General features: G+C 35.6%; 1 protein-coding gene across 1 annotated transcript in view; it reads left to right on the top strand.

Annotated features, from left to right (window-relative positions):
* The window catches only part of Rfx6 (regulatory factor X6), a 51,910-nt gene extending 31,810 nt beyond the window's left edge, over positions 1–20,100 (top strand). Inside the window, exons 8-19 of the mRNA XM_020151477.2 lie at positions 2,996–3,073; positions 3,190–3,303; positions 5,241–5,290; positions 7,709–7,868; positions 8,702–8,846; positions 10,168–10,277; positions 11,174–11,291; positions 12,722–12,844; positions 13,499–13,705; positions 15,630–16,142; positions 17,073–17,282; positions 19,925–20,100. Of these exons, the coding sequence (XP_020007066.1) occupies positions 2,996–3,073; positions 3,190–3,303; positions 5,241–5,290; positions 7,709–7,868; positions 8,702–8,846; positions 10,168–10,277; positions 11,174–11,291; positions 12,722–12,844; positions 13,499–13,705; positions 15,630–16,142; positions 17,073–17,282; positions 19,925–20,100 (2,004 nt within the window). The remainder of the gene's footprint in view (positions 1–2,995; positions 3,074–3,189; positions 3,304–5,240; positions 5,291–7,708; positions 7,869–8,701; positions 8,847–10,167; positions 10,278–11,173; positions 11,292–12,721; positions 12,845–13,498; positions 13,706–15,629; positions 16,143–17,072; positions 17,283–19,924) is intronic.
* The last annotated feature ends 400 nt before the right edge of the window (positions 20,101–20,500 follow it).

Genomic DNA, 20,500 nt, shown 5'->3' with positions numbered 1-20,500 from the left:
GGGCCTCAGTTCTTTAAGAGAGGTATCGTTGGGTTACTTTTTGTGGAGAATATTGCTTATATTCCAACATATCACGAAGATGTTTACTGTGTAAATATACCTAGTGTGTGTGTGTGTGTGTGAGAGAGAGAGAGAGAGAGAGAGAGAGAGAGAGAGAGAGAGAGAGAAAGTGAGAGAGACAGAGAGAGAGAGAGAAAGAGAAAGTGACAAAAATAGAGAGGTGGGGAATATGCTCCAATAGTTTATTTCTGTTTCTCTGCTGGCCTCTAAGGAACTCCTTCCTTGTCAGCTTGAAAGTCTGCTAGATCATTTCTCATGGGGATACCAAGGTGCTTAAATAAACCCTGGCTTCTAAGTTCATTCCCAGTAGGCTCCCTCATGAGCACCAGGATTGACACTCTTCTTTGTCCCTTAGGGACAGCTTAACCTTTTCACCTTCCTTAGCCAGTAGCCAACTCCCGGAAAGAGATGGTGAAGCTGAAGCTAAGCAATTGAAGTACCTATTTCATTAAGGCTAAAAGAGTGGACACTGCTCAGTGAGAAGCTGACCCTAGAGATACATAGTGGCCAAAGCTTCTGAATTCACACATCACTACATGCTCACTTTCTATAATGGAACAGAGCCTGGCCTCTGCCCTGCCTTCTCCAAAGTGCTGTCTACTCTCAGAAAGTGAAGTCAAATTGTGTTTAGGAATGCAAGTAAGCTGCAATTAAAATTTATTGATGATTTGTGTATAAAAAGCAGTACACTTTGACACAAAGTGTTACTTGTGAAGAAAACAGCTTATTTTTACTTTAGTAGATTTTAAGGCCCTTCCATGTTGCCCTTGTTCTCATTTGAAAAGTATGTCTTGGTGATCCATTTAAAATATAACTCTTGCCTAAAGAGCAAGTTTCATTTGCATTGATAGTAACAAATCTTGTAGAGGTGTCCTGTAGTCAGCAAGCCTCCCTGGGAAGAGATTGGTAATATGCATGTCATCACTATTTAGCTGTGAGTTGGACCTAAGGATGTGAGCTGTCACTGAAATTCAAAGAGGTAGGACAGGACAGCCCACCACCCCTATAAATGCTGTTGGGTTCTAAGTAGCTGATATCCATCAATTTCTATAGATTATTCCAATGATTTTACTTGTGTTAATTTGCTTACACCTCACAACAATCTTATTATATAGTTACTGAGATGTCAAATAAGTTCCACAGATGAGAAAACTAAAGCACACAAATATTAAGTAGCTTTCCCAACACCACATAGCAAGTATGTAGCAGATGAGAACTAGGATTTAAATCTGCATAACCAAAGGCAAAGCTTTCATTTTTAACATTGAAGCTATGTGTCTTTTCACAAATATTACAGTTACAGGTAGGGACATTTCTAGTATATAAAATAAAGATTTTAGTTTGAATAGTGCTAAGTTACTAGAATATTATCTGGTTTTAAGCCATTACAAATTTTAGAATATGTTTAAAACTTTTTACTTTTATTTTTATTTATTTTTGGCAGTACTCAGGTTTTTGACCTCATGCTTGTCAGGCAAGCCCTCTACCACTTGAGTCATGCCCCAAGCCCTTTTTTGCTTTAGTTAGCTTTAGTTATTTTTTAAATAGAATCTCTTATTTTTGCATCTGATGGCGATCCTGCTACCTATGCCTCCCACGTAGCTGGGATTACAGATTTATTTTTACAAATTAAAAAAAAATTGGAATGCTGAGGTTTGAACCCGGGATCCAATGCATGCTAAAACACTCTACTACTGAGCTACATCCCCAGTCCAGCAGTTTAAAACTTTTGAAACTGCGATCCAAATATCCACAGTAACGTAGTGATAGAGACAGCTCATGATGTTCACAATGGACACTGAAAGGAGAAAAATAGAGGGGATGAACAAATTCGGGTTATAATAATAATTCATGAAAATGTCGCAGTGAGACTCATTGTATAGCTACCTTAAACAAATGAAACCACCTTTTTTCAAAACTGGAGAGCAGGAAGGTAAAACAGGTCCTGTGTGGGGTTGATACCAGTGGGAGGGGGAGGATATAAGAAAAAGATGTGGGAGGGTGAATATGGTGGAAATATTATATATTCATGTATGAAAATTAAAAAATGAGATCTGTTGGAACTATTCCAGGAATGGGAGGAGGGGGAATAAAGGAGAATGATGGAGGGGGTGAATTCAACTATGATATGTTGTAAGAATATTTGTAAATGTCACAATGCACCCCCTGTACAACAATAATATAATAATAATAAATAAATTACAAAAGAAAATATAAAAAAGTAATGCCAAATTATGTTATAAAAGCATTATGTGAATTTCATTTAACATTGCAATTAAACAATAGTAAAAAAGGTTTAAAACTTCTTTTTATAAATGCATCATTGGCTACTTTTGTGCATTATAAATAATATTTAGTTAAGGTGTTACCTACTGCACAGTTCTATGTATTTCACATCTTACTTTATGTGATTTTTAACATCATATGAGCAATGTTATTATTACCTACTTAAAGATAAAGGGCATGGAGCTCAGAGATAAAGCAATTTGTGCAATCACAGCTGGTCAGGTTGCAGTGAAGCTGTGCACCCAAGTTCAGCTGATTCCAAAACCAAAACTTGAACCCACTGAGTTCCACACATCCACTTAATTGGGAAGAATTGGTGTATTTTACTGCCTTATGCTCAATGTCCAATACATGGACATTTTTTATTAGGCAGAAAATTAGGATGTTGTTGCTTTGACTGACAGCTCCAGGCACAACTACATTTTTTCACTTCTCTTATCATACCATAGTGTCATCAATTTACTTGACTTTCTTCCTTCACAATGCAGTAAGTTCCTTGAAATAAAGATTTTCCCTTTATTCTTGAGTCCTCAGCATTGAACATAGTACCTGGTATACTATAGGAGGTTAAAAATCTGTGTGGCATGAATGAACAAGTGAAAGCAATATCAAAGGATACTTTGGTCAAGCTTTTTCTTCCTTGAAATAGGTCGATACTCTCATAATGATGTACAAAACTCACTGCCAGTGCATCCTGGATAATGCAATTAATGGGAACTTTGAAGAGGTAAGGGTGACAAAGAACACTTTCTTACCTATATTACACACACTTTCACATCCAGTTCATAATGAGTTTATTTTAAGGGGAAATCTTAACATATGTGTTCTTTACTCTGCACCTAGATCCAGCATTTCTTACTACACTTCTGGCAAGGAATGCCTGATCATCTTCTTCCCTTACTTGAGAACCCTGTCATCATTGACATTTTCTGTGTTTGCGACTCAATTCTTTACAAGGTGAGCAACTTGGAACATCTTAAATGCAAACCATTGATTTCTTTAAATGGCATTCTTTCTAAATTCTTGCAATGTATTTATAATAAGTTTGTTTTTCCTGTCTGGAGATACACTATCATTTTTCTGATAAGAAAACAAGCAACATCATAGTGCATGCTTAGAAGTATATGTAGCTTAAAAGAAACATATTAAGTAAAGCAAATTCAGTGTCTGTTTATAGCTAAGAATCATTCTAAAAGTGACATACTCACTAATATATGATTTACTTAATTTTTATTAACTCTTTAAGGTGTTTTCAGATTAAAACGATACAATGGATATTTTACAGTATCAGTGTTTGGGAGAAGAACAGAGTTAGCTTCCCTTGTAGGATTAATAACTTAAAAATCTTGAGAACCTCTAGCTTCGATGCATTAATGTCCAATTATATTTTTAACCAAGTAAGATTCCATGAATGTCTTCAGGAGACTCAAGAAGACATCCTGAGTAAAGAAGAGCTGTTTGGCCTTCCAGCCAAAGGTTTAGTGGGAAAGAAGAAAATAGTCTCTTCCCTGGTTGAGCAGCAATAAGGTCCAAAGGGAGGGATAAAATTACATCGCAATCTGGGCACTTTAAAGTGGTTTTTGTTGCACCCATCTACCAAATTGTAAAGAGGAAAAAACCAAAGCTTTAATTAAAAAAAAAAAACCTGAGTTGGCAAGAAAACCCAAACCTATTGAGCAAATCAGGTGCCGCTCTTGGGTTCTCAGCTTTGCAGAAAAGTAAAGCAGAAGTGAGGTAGACTTTCCAGAAGCAACTCTGCAAACCAAGAACTGACAGATTGGCTTAAGGCATAGAGAATGAGGGAGCCATGTTTTCATCCACTGTTCGGTCCTCATCACAGAAAAAGAGAGTGGAGGACTATGTACAAGATGTTATCTGCCTTTTAGTTCAAGCTAAAGTTGAAGAAGGATAAAGGTGAGGAAGGATTTTCTTTCTGGATTGAATAAATGCTAATATTTACAGAGAAAAGATTCAGTTTGTACTAATTGTCTGTACTACTTAAAACTTGAAAAGCAACCAGAAGTAGGAACAGAGGTAGTTCCAAGTAAGTACAGAAAAGACCTGAGACTCATTCACACTCATATAACCATCAAAGCAAAGCTGTTTCAGCTCTTCTAAGAATACCCTTGAAACATACTTCCCTTCCCCCAAGAAAGATCTATTATTTTTGAGCCCAACACAAAAATCCTGAGATTAAGTGTGATTTTGTTTTGTTAGGGCTTCACTCTTGCTAGGCAGGTGCATTACAGCTTGAGCCACATATCCAGCCCTTTTTGTTTTAGTTGTGTTCAGATATGGTTTCCCATTTTTGCCCCATCAGTTTAGACCACATCTTCCTATTTATGCTTCCTGCTTAGCTGGAATGGTAGACACTTGTCACCACACCCAGCCATTGGTTGAGATGGGGATCTCACTAACTGTTTTTGCCCAGGTTGGGTAGAATTGCAATCCTCTTGATCTTCACCTCTCTAGTAGCTGGAATTACAGGTGTAAACCACCATGCCTGGCCCTGAGTTTTAATTTTTAAATAACCTTAGTTTCTCTTCCTCATGGTAGACACAGAACACACAGTGAGTGTTGTAAATTCAAAAGTATAAAATAAGCTTCTTGAAGATCTTCATTAGAAGCCACTTGGTGACTTTCTAGTCAATAAAACAGTACATAATTACTACAGCCAGTCCATTGGTAATTAGCATTAGGGGCATACACAATACTGTCCTTTGCTTTGTTGTTTCACATACTACAAATACATCTGTTCATTTTAGTGAAAAATTATAGCTTCAGAAAGGAATTATATTATTCTCCAGGAAGCTAAGAAGAAAAAGTAATTGATGAATGTGTCTTTCTATATAAACGGTAAAGATTTATGATAACTCTCTTTTGTTGTGTTTAAGGTTCTTACAGATGTACTCATTCCTGCAACAATGCAAGAAATGCCAGAAAGGTATGTTTAGTTAATAAATAAGATAGCTTCTGATAGGCATGATTTAGGGTCACTTTCCAGTCATTATGTTTAAGGAAAACAAGTAGCCATTCATTCATTTATGAAGAAGAATATTTTTCTACTTCTGTCTCTTTGTACCATCAGCAGTAGATGTTTCTCAGACCTTGTAAGTGAAAAAAAATGGGCAGAATAAAAACTTGTAATCCCTCAGTTGAGGGCTGCTGAAGCCAAAAATAGGTAATTAAGTGTCATTGACCTTCAATGTACTAAAAAAGTTCTTAAATGGAAACTAGCTGGAGGAAACTCATAGGGATAATTGATAGACAATCACAATAATAAAAACTATGAAGAAAATTAATATATTTTTATTATTAACCTTAATTGCAACATGAGGAAGTGGCATAGTGTAACTTCTATCTTCTTTTAACAAATAAGCAAAAAAGAACTCAAATAATTTATTGAAATACCTGAAAAATTTTCACAAAGAAAGCCTTTCCAATGTGAGAACAGTAGAAACTTGAATAAAAGAGCCAAATTTTCCCATGAAAATAAAGTCTAATGAAATAATGGAAGTTATTTTAGTACTGGGTAGACACAAATTCATTTAGGGCTGTACATAATTGGTATTCAATTAATTTTGGTTATAGTTTATCTTTTACTATAGACTATTTTATTTAGTTATATCACAGTATTGGCCTATTCAGTGGTTTTTTAAATTATAAATTTCAGTCCTTAAACATCTAATCTGTACTCTGAATTGTGTATACCTGATAGTTCCGGGGTCATAGCAAAGTAGCAAACACCTGGTTACGTGACCATTTTAAATGATAATAGTATCTAGCCATATTAACACATATTAGTGTTTGAGAGTTTATATAAATTTGTTCATGTGACTTCTACAAGCCTGAAAGTTTCATTGTAGAGAATAAAAATCATACATGCACATATTTTTAAAAACCTTCTCAATCTCACCGTGTTTTTAATGTCTTAAATTATTATCTCACAGACTGTTTCTAGGAATATCTGTAAATACATGAAAAAGGGAACTGGAGTCTGGAGTATGAGTTGTCCAAATCAATAAACACAGATCAACATTAATTTTTTTTTTGCAGTGCTAGATATAGAACCCAGGGCCCCATGCATGTTAGGCACATGCTTCACCTCTGAGCTACACCCCACCATATTACCTTTCTAAGTGGTGAAATAAATTTCCATCATTCAAAGAACACTAGCTTTAACCAATTACTTGTTATTAAATAATTGTTTTTCTTTTTTTAAAAACCTATCATCTTACTGTTTTGATTAGCATATATTAATTGTATAAAGGGATTTCATTGTGATGTTTCCAACATACATATAATTACTTTGATCATCTTAACCCCCTATTACTCTTTCCTATCCCTCTCTCCATTTTTAGTAATTTTATGGGTTTCATTATATTTTCATTCATCCATATAATGTACTTTGATCATATCCCCCATTACCCTCTGCTTTCCCCTTCACTCTGTCTAGAGTACTTATTATGAACCAGAAATAATCAAATGAAGAAACTGAGAGCAGAAATAAATTACTTTATCTTTCCATATCAGCTAATTAGTAAGAAGTAGAGCTAGATTTTGACCCCAAACTTCTTGCTCTTTTTCCTGAACCATTTCACTGCTCCCCAACATATGCACTACCCCAAGTATGTTTAGAGTTGTTTTGTTGACATAGATCTGAGGATTTTAGATTGATTTTTAAATGTTTGTATGCTCTTAAAATATATTCACATCCAACAGTTGAAATTTTCTAAGTTGGGCCTGTAATTAATTAGTATGCTTTTGATAATTCATCTCACAAAATTTCATTTGGATTTTAAGAGTATGCTCCTCCTTATATCCCTGATGCAGTTGTACCTGTCCTGGGATTTGTCCAGGTCAAAGGTTCACAATCTTTCCAGGAAGGAAAAAAAAGAATATGCTAGTAAAACCAGAGTTAAACTCATGAAATCTTATGATCCCAACATGGTTTCTCTTAAGAAGCCAAGACATGCAACATCAAGCATACACTTATATTTTCTCAGAAATATATTTTATAGAAAACAATTGAATCATGACTTATTACTAATAAAATATTTTATTGATTACTCCATTCCAGGATTTTCCCTGACATTTTCCTGAATTATTTCATATATTCCTCACAATAATCCTGTGATGAGACACTATTTTTATTCCCATATATTCCCAGAGGAAATATGAGTTTAAGGAAATTGAATATTTTGATCAAGATAATAAATGGCAACCATGGGCTGAACCTCTCTGACTTCAAATCTATGCTTTCATGCTTTCAGAAGCATAGACTAATAGAATATCTCCATTAAATGCACTTACTCATTCTATTTTGGAACAATGTAGCATTAACAAATAGTTTTCTTTGTAGCTTATTAGCAGACATAAGAAATTTTGCTAAAAATTGGGAACAATGGGTTGTTTCATCCTTGGAAAACTTGCCAGAAGCCCTAACAGACAAGAAAATACCCATTGTGCGGAGATTCGTATCTTCTCTGAAGCGACAAACATCTTTCTTACATCTTGCTCAGGTACGTGGGTCAACTGAGACTCTTTGAGTCATCAAATCAAAATGCATTTTCTGATAAGGGAAAGACTGAGGATCTTTCACAGATTGAAGGGAACGTAGTAGACAACAACAAAATGCGATGTGTTATCTGACAGCAAATACTAGAAGTGAGAATGAATGTTACTGGAAAAGCTGGTGAAATTTGAATTACTTCTATAGTGTAGTTAGTGTTATACAGATGTTAATTTCCTGATTTGGGGAATATGCAATGCTTATAGAATATGATAAGAAGATGGATGGAGGTATGGGGAGCTTTTCTGCACTATCTTTGCAACTTATCTATGATTTACATTATTTCAGAATAAAAAGTGAAAATAAATCAATATAAAGTGAATCCAAATTAAAGGTGTCAAAATGTTATCAAACCCACAAACCCAACACACTAACTGCTACTAATTATGGCTCCCTTAAATAGTGAGGAACAAGCATAACTCTTATTTTAAAAATACCATATATTGTTAAATAAACCTTCACTGCCCTAAATGATGATTTGCTTTATAAATGTGTTTAGTTCCCTAAATTTTGAAGAACTGGCTAAGATAAGAAATGTGATATTTTAAAATCCTAATTTTGTGACCATGAACAAAAAAAATTCATTTTATTGTCTAAATCCAAAAATAAAATGAAATTTTATCAAAGGTGGTCATGAGTTTTGGCTATTGCTTTTAATTTTAAAATAAAAGTAATTATTAATGATTCTTTTTCTTAAGAAACTGTTTTTCTTGAAGCTAAAAGTTTCATGTTGATAGACTATAAATGATATAGTTTAGTGTCTGCTTTATTTTCTCTGTGCAGATTGCCAGACCAGCTCTCTTTGACCAGCATGTTGTGAATTCTATGGTATCTGATATTGAAAAGGTTGATTTGAATAGTATTGGATCTCAGGCCCTTCTTACCATTTCAGGCAGCACAGACACCGAGTCTGACCTCTACAGTGAACGTAAGTCTGTTTTCTTTATTAAGAACAGGTTTTCCTAACTTTGGCACTATTGATATTTTCCACAAGATAACTTCTTTGTGGGGCCTGTGCCATACATTCTAGGAGGTTCAGCAGCATCCTTGACCCCTGCTCACTAGCTGCCAGTGCTGGGATTCCCCCAAAGGACAACCAAAAATGTCAACAGACTGCCCAATCTCTCCAGGCTACAAAATCACATCTGTTTGAGAAACTCTGTTTATTGAAACATTTTTAATTAAAAAAAAACAAACAAAAACCTGTCCTCTACTTTACTCAGCATGGAAACCTGGAAAATACAACAAATATTGGGGAAAATAAAACAAATATTGGGGAAAATAAAAGTAATCTTAATCTCATTGTTCTAGACAACCAAATAACCAAAACATAAATAAACTGGAAATATTCAAAAGGGCTTTGAGTTTCGTGAGTTTTTTTTTTCAGTTACATACATACAAATTTTCATGTGTTTTTCCCTTTTGTCACCATGCAGTGTATGATACACATCAAAATGGTATCTCAGTGCATTATACAAAGTAGAGATTCTAGTCAGGTTTGGCTATTACATGGAGTTTACCAAGTGAAAATATGCATGATTAGACAACTTGGATTGATTTCCAAAGGATAACAGCTCACTATTTTCCCCTCCCTTTCTTTCTAAAAAGAATAAAAAACCTGCAGCCTCCCATAGGGTATAGAATAAACAATGGACTGCTCTCTGGGCTCAACACCAGCTGCACCTTTTCTTTCTTAACATAAAATGTCATTACTTTTTACTATTCAGTAAACTCTAGACTCTTCCATGAAATGAACCATCTTACAGTCTCCTTTAAAGTTTATAACAGAAGGTATACATGTAAATGGCTCAATTCTGAAGTGCAGAATTTTATTTATTTTTTTGCCACAGAATTTTATCTGCTGAAGATAAAGAACCATTTACAAAGTAGGAAATCAATGAGCTTAGCTTAATTGATTCATTTGCTTTTAACTAATCTGTTCCATGTAATGAAAGCACTGGGTTAAAAATAAATATTCATCTATGTTCATTTACTTTCCTCTAGTATTTATAAACATCAATGTATACCATATAGATATGCTTATGATTAAAATTTTGAAGACTACTGAGCATATTTGGTACTGCTCTCAGCATATCAAATTAATTCCTTTTATGCATTTAACCTAACTTACCTATCTTTCTCTTTTATGCTATAAAATTATTAATGATTCATAGTTCTAGGTTTTCTCTTGGGATCAAAATAGATACAATATTCTGCTTTCTTATGTTTTTTTTTTTTTGAACTGGTAGATGACTCTATCACTGTGTTCCAAGAACTGAAGGATTTGCTTAAGAAGAATGCCACTGTGGAGGCTTTTATTGAATGGTTGGATACTGTAGTAGAACAGAGAGTTATTAAGGTATGTTTTAATGATGGCTCATAAAGTACATATTTTTTGTAAGGGTTAACACTAAACTGGCTGCAATTTCTTGACTGATGGGAGGGTGGGTGGCAGGTTATGTGTGAAAATACTTTGGAAAGCTTTTGGAGCCCTGCAAATAAGGCAGCCCCAAATTAAGAATATGTCAGACTTGACAGTATTGGGCATAGATTCAATTCTGTTTCTCCTTTTTTTAGCTAAGGGCTACAAAAAGCTATCCATTCCCTATCAGTCAATAGTTACACATGAGTAACATCATTAATGAAAGATACATTTAGAAACTACAATGACCTTACCCTTCCTAGAAAGCAAGTTTTCACAAATGCCGACAGAAAATGTGATTTTATCAATTTGCAATTCTGAATTCTAAAAATGATTTCTTGTTTGGTTTCTTCAACTCTTTCAATTGGACAAATATATCCATTATTAGTTAGTGTGGGCCATTCCATATCAAGCAAACTAGTTAATAGTCTGGGGCTTTTATTTCTTTTAGAAAGAAAACAGATTATCATGCAGGACCTTAAAAGTCTGTTAATCATTCACAGAAATATATAACCTTTATCTCACACATTGCCTTCTGTTCTTTTTAAAGATCTATCAAAAAATTAAAGATAAAACTATTTTGTAAATTATTTTGTTGTTTAATTGTATTAGGAAATAAATGTCTACATAGAATAGACATTACTCTTGAAATGACAACAAAGAAAGGCTAAAATTAAAATCTCTGGACAGGTCATTTTATTTGATGAAATAAGTATCATACCATGCCATCTGTCCATTTGTCAGATAGTTTATCTACCTCTTGATCTAACATAGGATGCATGTAGTAATAAAATGACAGGTTTTATAGTTTCATGTTGTTCCTTTACTTTTAGACCAGCAAACAAAATGGAAGATCATTAAAGAAGAGGGCTCAAGACTTTCTGCTAAAGTGGAGTTTTTTTGGTGCTCGAGTAATGCATAATCTCACCTTAAACAATGCATCAAGTTTTGGTATCCTATGTGCTTCATAAAAATCTTCTTACATGAATTATATCATTCATTGTCTAGTCAGATCTCCTATCAGTTTTTAACACATTACTATCCACTGTTACTTCTCAAACTATATCTGAATATTGGCTTAGTAGAAAATGATACTTATGAACCAGGCTTTTAACATCAGAACTCACATAGGGTTAAATCCTAACTCTGCTTCTCTCTGGCTGTAGCTTTACCCAAGCCAGTCTGCTCATTTAAGAAAGGGAAGAATATTCTTTTCTTAAAATTGTGTAGGGACTTTCATGAGAGGACGCATTGCCTTGTATTCAGTAAACACTCGTGAATAGCAGCTATTATTATTACCTTCCATCTTTGCTTGGGTAAATTTTCTGTCAAACAAACAAAAATTAAGACACTATTTTCTAGAGGTACTACTCATTACTATATGGCAATTTTTCATCTTTTGCTGGCACCTGCTTAGCTGTACTCCAGGAATCAAAGAGTAGCTTATAAGACATATTGTCATAAGTTTCTAAGTGATCTGTCCTGAGCACTAGGACTCGTAAAATAAATTGTGTCAAATTCTACTAAAAAACTGAGTGCCTTCTTTTCCCTAAAATTTTTGAGACTCCAACTTGTCATGCTAAACTTATGGATATACTTTATATTTAATAGTTACAATTCAAGAAGTCTTCCCATTATAAAAGAGGTTACAATTAACTAAACTGTTTTATTTTCTGTTTGATTCAATTAAAATCTGTTAACTGTATGGAAGGATAAGCAAATACTTTCAGTCTATTATTTGAAATAGACTCGCTCATATTTTAAGTTTGTCAAATTATATAGCATTGAAGCCCAACTTTATTATGATAAAAAAAAGTCTTGTTAGCAAATCTTTTGAATTATTTTTAAAAGTTAGTTTTTCCAGTATATTTTTCACACAAAAATTGCTCTTTTGCTTTTTATTTTAAATGTCAAAGAATATTTTGTTTCAAGCTGAAAAGATACCTTATTTGATAAAATGTTCAGACCATGTTGGCCATTGTCTAATTATTTAGTACAAAGTAAACAGAAATAGAGCAGAGTAGAGCTCATTCTCCCCAGGTTAAAGCTTATCACACTCCAATGTGTGCCCTCTTAAAGTATAAAGCATGTCTCACTTTCATCCGTATTTTCCTTTGATGTAATTAGTGGCCAAAGAGCTGGCAGGACAGTACACACAGTGAGCTGGGCAGGCAGTACACAGAAAGATTAGAGACCCAAGTTAAGCATATTGGTCTTAGCAGGTCATTTAAAGTCCAGCAAGTATTTGTTTATTTCAGTTGCTTCTTGTAAAGTGTGGTGAGATGGTCACAGAGATAACTTAACTTCTCTCTTTCTCTTTCCCTCTCCTTCTCTCTCCCTCTCCCCTCATGTCCTTTCTTATTTTCCCATCCATAAACAAGGTTCTTTCCACTTGATCCGAATGCTTCTTGATGAATATATTCTTCTGGCCATGGAAACTCAGTTTAATAATGACAAAGAACAGGAGTTACAGAATTTATTGGACAAATATATGAAGAATTCTGGTAACTTAAAATAGCTATTATGTTTTTCGTATTTCTTTGTTTAAACCTAAGTTCAAGAATTTACAACTACACAAGTTAAGTGGGTTTATAATAGTCTCAGAGTTTTCCTCCAAACACTTTGCTACTAACATCATTCCTGACACTAGTGGTTCACTATCTTTTGCTCCATTTATGCATAAATTAGGCAAAATTCTTTACTGGAAATTTTGATGTTTACAAAAACTTATGTTCCTAACTTCTGAGAATTTAGATAAAGTTTGAGAAGTGACTATAATATAGAAAATAACTATAGTTCAAGATAACATATATAGTATACTGCCTATAAAAATAGGTGTAGAAATAAACTTTATAGGAGTTTAAAGATGAAGGAATCACATCTGTCTAGGATGTGAAAACTTGCATTTGAAGACTGTTCACTCAAGAGTGGATTATTTTGTGCTCCCCAGAATATACCTACACCCACAAACACACAGTAACACAAAGCACTACTGTCAAGGACAAAGGTCAGCCAGCCTTGTTTCCTATGGAAAATATTGCTTAGGAGTTTCCAGATTAATTACTAAACTATGAGACATTTTCACTATGTTTTATTTGGCCTTTGCAACTAGGAATATTGGAGTAATCTCAGCTTTCTTACTTTAAAAATCTTCCCAGATGCAAGTAAAGCTGCCTTCACTGCTTCCCCGAGCTCATGCTTTCTTGCCAATCGTAATAAAGTGAGCTCAGTTTCCAGTGATGCTGTGAAGAACGAAAGCAATGTGGAGACAACCTACCTTCCTCTGTCATCCAGTCAACCTGGAGGCTTACTCCCTGCTCTGCACCCATTCCCTGCTGGGAACACAGACAACATGCCACTCTCAGGTATGCTGTGAAGCAACAAAGAATTGCTTATTAGTCTTAACTTGTCTTAGAGGAGCCCATTCCTATGTTTTTAATGAAACTCTTAACCTCCACGGATTCCAAGGTTAGAAAAGGATTATTTTAACTGATTTATAATATTTTATGTAATAAAACATAATACTTTATTTGCAATTTTATAAGATTTAAAATATTTGTGATTTGTTAGAAACTACCATTCACATTTTTATTAATACCATTATTAACATGGGTATCACACACTGAAACACAATAAGTTATATCAGAAGTATGAGGCATGCTTATACAAACCTGTAATCCCAGCTCTCAGAGGGCAAGGGCATGAGGATCACAAGTTCAACACCAGCCTAACCTACATGGTGACTTCCACTAATCTGAGCTACATAGTAAGACACTGTCTTTAAAAAAAATGTATAGATAGCTCTCTTCATTTAGTAAAAGAAAAAACTAGATTAGGTGTACATAAAATCATTAAGATGCTTTGAAATCAAAAATGGGTGTTTTTTTTTCTTTGTGGCTTTTGATAATATTTCCCCTCTATTAAGAAGTGGATTCATGAATATAGAATTTTCTGTATCTATAAATCTGTTAAAATCATCATAAGAAGGGGACTCAGGTAGAAAGGAGAAAAATAGAGGTGATGAACCAATTCATGTTATAATACATACATACATGGAAATGTCACAATGAAACACCATGTATTAGCTATCTTTAGTAGACAAAAATGTCATTTTTTCAAAAACAAAGAACAAGAAGGTAAAACAGGTCTGTCTTGGGAGTTTGGTACCAGTGGGAGGGAGAGGATATAAAGAAAAGGTGTAGGAGGGTGAATGTTGTAGAAATATTATGTACTCAGGTATGAAAATGGAAAAATGAGACTTGTTGAAACTATTCCAAGAATAGGGGGAGGGGACATAAAGGAGAATGATATTGTAAGAACTTTAGTAAATGTCACAATGTACCCCAGTACAACAATAATGTCATAAAAAAAAAGTGGATTCAACCTTTTTAGATTATCTATTACAGTTATTTTACATTTTGGTCTAGGATCCCCTTTGTGTCAAAATGAATGTATAGTAGTTTAAGCTAAGTACTAGAGAATATCTGCTTATTGCCTCATGATTTTTTTAAAACGCTTTAAGATACATTAATCCATTGGCCAGTCAGAATTTTTTTTTCAGTGCTAGAGCTTGAACTCAGGGCCTTCACCCTGAGCCACTCCATCAGCCCTTCTTTGTGATGGGTATTTTTGAGATAGGGTCTCACGAACTATTTGCCTGGACTGGCTTCAAACCTCAATCCTCCTGATCTCTGCCTCCTCAGTAGCTAGGATTACAGGCGTGAGCCACTGGTGCCTGGCTAGCCAGTCAGAATATTAAACCTGGTGGGGCCTTATAGTTCAGTGATGCCAAGGAAAGTCAGAGGCACTGTGGTTGGCACCATTCATAGAGACAATTGTTCATCAGTGATGTGTGCACAATATGTTTAACTGCTTTGAAGTCATGGCCATTTTGACATTACTGCGTTTTCTTTTACTTTAAGACAAAACCGTTTCACATTCAGCTTGTTTTTTACTATGGAAAAATGTGAGCAGCAAACTCCCTTGCCCTTCGCAAATGTGAGTCCTACCGTCTTCATACCTGTTAAATACTAAAGCCATCCCAGACTTTCCATGGTAATCACTAGCTCCAAGTCTCTACTCTGTGATATAAGCCTGTATTGAGGATGTATGTGTGTGTGTGTATATTTCTTAATTTGAATTTTAAATTTTCTCTAGTTTCATTATTTTTGAGGCTAGGAACTAAGTCGGGAATAATTAGGATATTAGTAGAGCTTTTGAACACCTTTGAAAGTCCAAGCCCGCTTACTTTACTGTGCCACTAACTGATGCTCTCGTAATTGTTTCTAGGCCAAATTGAGCTTTCACAGAGCACTGGCCATCTGGCGACGCCACCTATTTCCCCAGCCACGGCAAACCGAGGCAGCGTCATTAACCAAGGGCCAATGGCAGGAAGACCTCCAGGTGTGGGCCCAGTGCCAGCAGCCCCACCACACCGCTCCACCCATCCAGAGCCTGATTATCCCGCCCTCGCTCAAGCCAGCCATGACTTTTACGGGCCCGGCGCTGACTATCAGACTGTGTTCAGGACCCAGCCCCACCCCCCACCAGGACTCTACCCTCATCGCTCGGAGCATGGGCGATGCATGGCCTGGGCTGAACAGCAGCTTCCTAGAGATTTCTTCAGCGGCAGCTGTGCTGGTTCTCCATACAATTCCAGGCCACCCTCCAGCTACGGGCCATCCCCACATGCTCAAGACGCACACAGTATGCAGTTTTTAAATACCGGGAGCTTCAATTTCCTGAGCAATGCGGGAGCTGCCAGCTGCCAAGGAGCCACCCTGCCTTCTAGTTCACCAAATGGTATCAAGTTTTCAAAACCTTTTTTCTGGCTTTTGAGAAGACAATAAAACAAAAGTAGACAGTTGAGTTCCAACTCTACCAAGTAGCGTGTCATCCATGTATGACTTGTAGTGATCACGGAATCTTAGACATTTAAAGCTGATATTCCCTAATAATAATTAGGAATTAAAATTCTAATTTTTTTTTTTGTGGTACTGGGGTTTGAACTCAGGGCCTCTCACTTGCTAGGCAGGTTCTCTACCTCTTGAGACACTTTTCCCACCTTTAAAATTCTAATTCTAATTAAAGTTGCCCTTCTAAATGTCACATATTAAAAATATATATGTCAAACCATATGCTAATACCAATTTTAATAGGCCCAAAGAAGAATATTATGTCCTTTGAAAATATTTTGTAGTGGAGAATATCTCTTCCAGAGAACTAAGAGCAGATTTTAAAGACAGGGACCAAAACAGTACTCACTGTTAGGCCAATAATAAGCTGAAGTTAAGGGGAACAGAAAGACCTATGGACTCCAGCTACTAACATAGGCCTGTGTATAGCTTCTTTGACATCTTTTTCCTAAAATGTTAGGCCAGTCCTTCTTCCATGGGCATGAACCTGTAAATAAGAATAATATTTGAAGAGTAGTATAATATGAAATGCATAATAGCTTTTTCCTTTTGCATAGGCAGGTTTCATCAATTTAGATAAGGAAGGTGTAGGTGGCAAAGATGTGATCTGTGTCTCAAAATTAATAATATGATTCCTTTTTAAAAAACACAGAAAACCACATAAGCACAAATCCAGCTCTCTAGTAAAAGTAGATAGGTATAATATTTGCAGTTTGATATCTTTAAGGCTCTACACAATTACCTAATGGCATTTTTACTATCCTACAATGGTTCTTATAATAAGCTAATAGCACATTCTCATCACTTTGTGTTCTAGGATACTATGGAAGCAATATAAACTACCCAGAGGCTCACAGGCTTGGATCAATGGTGAATCAACATGTTTCTGTCATCAGCAGCGTTCGCTCACTGCCTCCCTACAGTGACATCCACGATCCACTTAACATTTTAGATGACAGCAGTAGAAAGCAGACCAACTCATTTTATGCAGACACATCTCCAGTTGCATGTCGGACTCCAGTAGTAGGTAAGTTGTTGTAATTCTTGAAAACATTTTATAAAATGATGAATCTCAGGTATTCAGCATGTTTTGGGGTAAACTGCACATTCATGTTCCCACAGTTGATTTTTCACTTTGGATTCAAGGTTATATTTTTTTAACTGAATATATAGTTAGTAACAGTTTCCATTTCTCATTCTATAAATAAATAGTATGCAACCTATAGCTCTATTGCTAGAGCTATAATTCTTCCCCAAAAGAATAGTGGCATCTATTATGTATGCAAAAATTAATATAACCTGTCAAATACAGTCTGAAAGACAGTAAGTTCACAAGGACAATTAAGATGTCTTTTTATCACTCTCTCTCTCTCTCTCTCTCTCTCTCTCTCTCGTTCTTATTCTCTTACTCGCTCTTGCTTTCATTCTGGTTCTTGCTCTCTCTCTGGTGGTACTAGGGTTTGAACTTAGGGCTTCACACTTGCAAGGCAGGTGCTCTACCATATCATTCTCTCTTGGTCATTGTTGGACCCACTGGTAGTGCCAAGAGGTATATCTGGACCCCATAATCCATCAGTGCCTGAAACCACTGCAAGTTTTAAAAAAATGTATCATGTGATGGAAGCTATTTGCATTTTCTCAACCTTTCATAAAATGTGATTGAACAACTCTGTAGAAAATGGTGCTAATTTTAATGTTCTGTAATATACAATTGAAACAAAAGTGAGCAAATCAGTGAGTTTGCCATGAAGTATTGTAGCTTCTACTTCCAATCAGTTTTCTGTTCTAGTCTCACCTATGAAGAAATTCTACAACTTATACCAGATGCATCACTAGCACTTAGCAAAGTGTCTGGTATATAGCAGGAACTCAGTAAATCAGTGAATGAAAACAAGAGTAAAAACCAAATTTAGGGCTAGACTTCTAGCACAGTGGAAGAGCACTTACCTAGGATGTGCGAGGACCTGAGTTTGATGCCAAGCACCAAAAAACAACCAACCAACCAACCTCCCCCAAAACCCCTCAATATACACATATACTTACTCTGTAATAATTAATATGTTATTACTAATACCATAGATTTTGTGACTAAATCTATATATAAATTTATTTTCTGAACTTGCTAATAAAGTATCACAGCACAAGCAATATACTCATTAAGCATCAAGGCAGAGTGTTAAGGTTTATACAAGATGTTGAAATCTTCAATGAAATTGATTTTAGACTAGCATAAGTAAAGAGCATTGACACCCAACTGGAGCATAAAGGAAAATGAGATAAATTCCACCTCTCCTCATTCAGTGTACTTTTCCAATAATTCAATAGGAAGTACTTCTTCCCTTCCTGTGACCATCACAAATGCTCCCTGAGCAGTCTAGAAGCTCATCTCCTGCTATCTGCAAATAGTCATCGCTTCTAGGTTACTCTAATGAAGCAGAAAATTCCACTTCAGGAAATTTCCTCACCATGAGACTAAAGTGTACCATGTTGCTATTGTTACTATTAGTTCTGTTTACTTGTAGAGATAATGGAAGCTTTGATGGAACATGGTTGGGAGTAGGGTAGATTCTCAGCTTTACTTGTCAAAGCCGGCTGACAGATTGCTAAGTGGGCTTCAGGGTCAAAACAGGGAATAGAGTGACTAAGTAAAATGAGGCAAATTGAGACCCTCTATAGACTCCTTTAAATATAAAGCCTGGTTCTTAGTGACTGAGAGCATGCCACTTCAGCACTGAGATGGCAATAGTCATACATGAGGGAAATATAGACTCAGTGAGCTAGTTAATTAACATTTTTGAGAACAAGTATGTGTTAGACTCTGAGGATACAGAGGTAATCAGGCCATAGTCCCTGCTACTAATTTACATTTAGTAAGGAGAGAGTAATGCAAGGACTATATGAACAAATACATTAAAATGATAAATTCAGGTTCTCTGAGTTGGATTATATGAGCTAAAATGGCAGATAATAGTGAAGGACCTAGTCTAGGAAGGGTGGTTGGGAAAGAATGCTGAGGAAGGAACATTTGAGTTGAAAGCTGAAGCATGAAGATATGATGGTGGAATGCTAGGCAATTACAGAGCCTCTGAAATCAGAACAACTTTGGAAAATTTCATGGGCAGAAAGAAAGCCAATATATCTGAGCATGATGGACAAAGGAGAGAGTGGAGTAAATAAAAAAGCAAGGATCAGTTCATGCAGGGTTTTATGAAACAGACCAAGAAGTTTGGGATTTGTTCCAAGAATATATGAAGCCATTGTAGCATTTGAGAAAAGAGAAGTACTTTGCTTTACATTTCAGCAAGATCATTCTTGCTGGTCTCTGGAAGATGGGAGGGTGAGACAAAGATGAAAGTCATGAGAGCAGTTAGAAGGCTGCTGTGTTGGTCCAGGTAAGAGAAAATGGTTAGGCTGAGCTATAATTATAAGGGTGCAGATGGAAAGAAGTTTCCTCTGTAAAATACATGGAAGAATAACCTGGGAGAATAACAAATGGAAAAAGTGGAAGAAAAGATGGTTGCTCTGACAAACCATATGCATTCAATTTTAAAGCAGGTATGTGCATGTGCTATGTATAAAAATGCATACAGAGGCTTAAAGTGAGGGACACTTGCAGAGAAAAGAATACGTGAATTAATTTTCAGTTGCTGATTATATTTTCCCTTCCAGCTTCCAGCTTACAAACCCCAATTCCTTCCTCTTCATCCCAGTGTATGTATGGAACTTCCAGTCAGTATCCAGCGCAAGACACTCTGGACTCCCATGGAGCAAACAATAGAGAAATGGTGTCCTCTTTACCACCCATCAACACTGTGTTTATGGGAACTGCAGCTGGAGGCACCTAAGCCAGCAATGCTGAGTGATATTGAAACTTTAAAAATCTCTACTATGTTAATATGTATTCATTCAAACTCCCATGAGGGTGAAGGATATGGACTATGCAGTGGCTAAACATTGTTTTTCAAGTCACTGGTACCAATAGTTTGCCTTTCACAAAATAGTTTAAAATGTGATCTCATTACTAATCATAGTTTCAAACACTGTCTAATGAAACCGGTGGAGATTTGAAGATTTAGACATACAACTATGAAGATTTAATATTTCTAATTTATTGAAAATCTGTATGCTCCTTCACCTTTGGATTCTAAAAAAGAGAAAATATATTTAATGCCTTTACAATGCCTTTAATTTATTAGGATCTTAGAATCATTGTTTACTATCCTTTATTTGACAAAAAGTCAAATG

The sequence above is a fragment of the Castor canadensis genome, chromosome 1 (assembly GCF_047511655.1).
Source record: "Castor canadensis chromosome 1, mCasCan1.hap1v2, whole genome shotgun sequence".
In the NCBI taxonomy this organism is placed as follows: Eukaryota; Metazoa; Chordata; class Mammalia; order Rodentia; family Castoridae; genus Castor; species Castor canadensis.
This window is presented reverse-complemented; position numbering and strand designations above follow the sequence as displayed.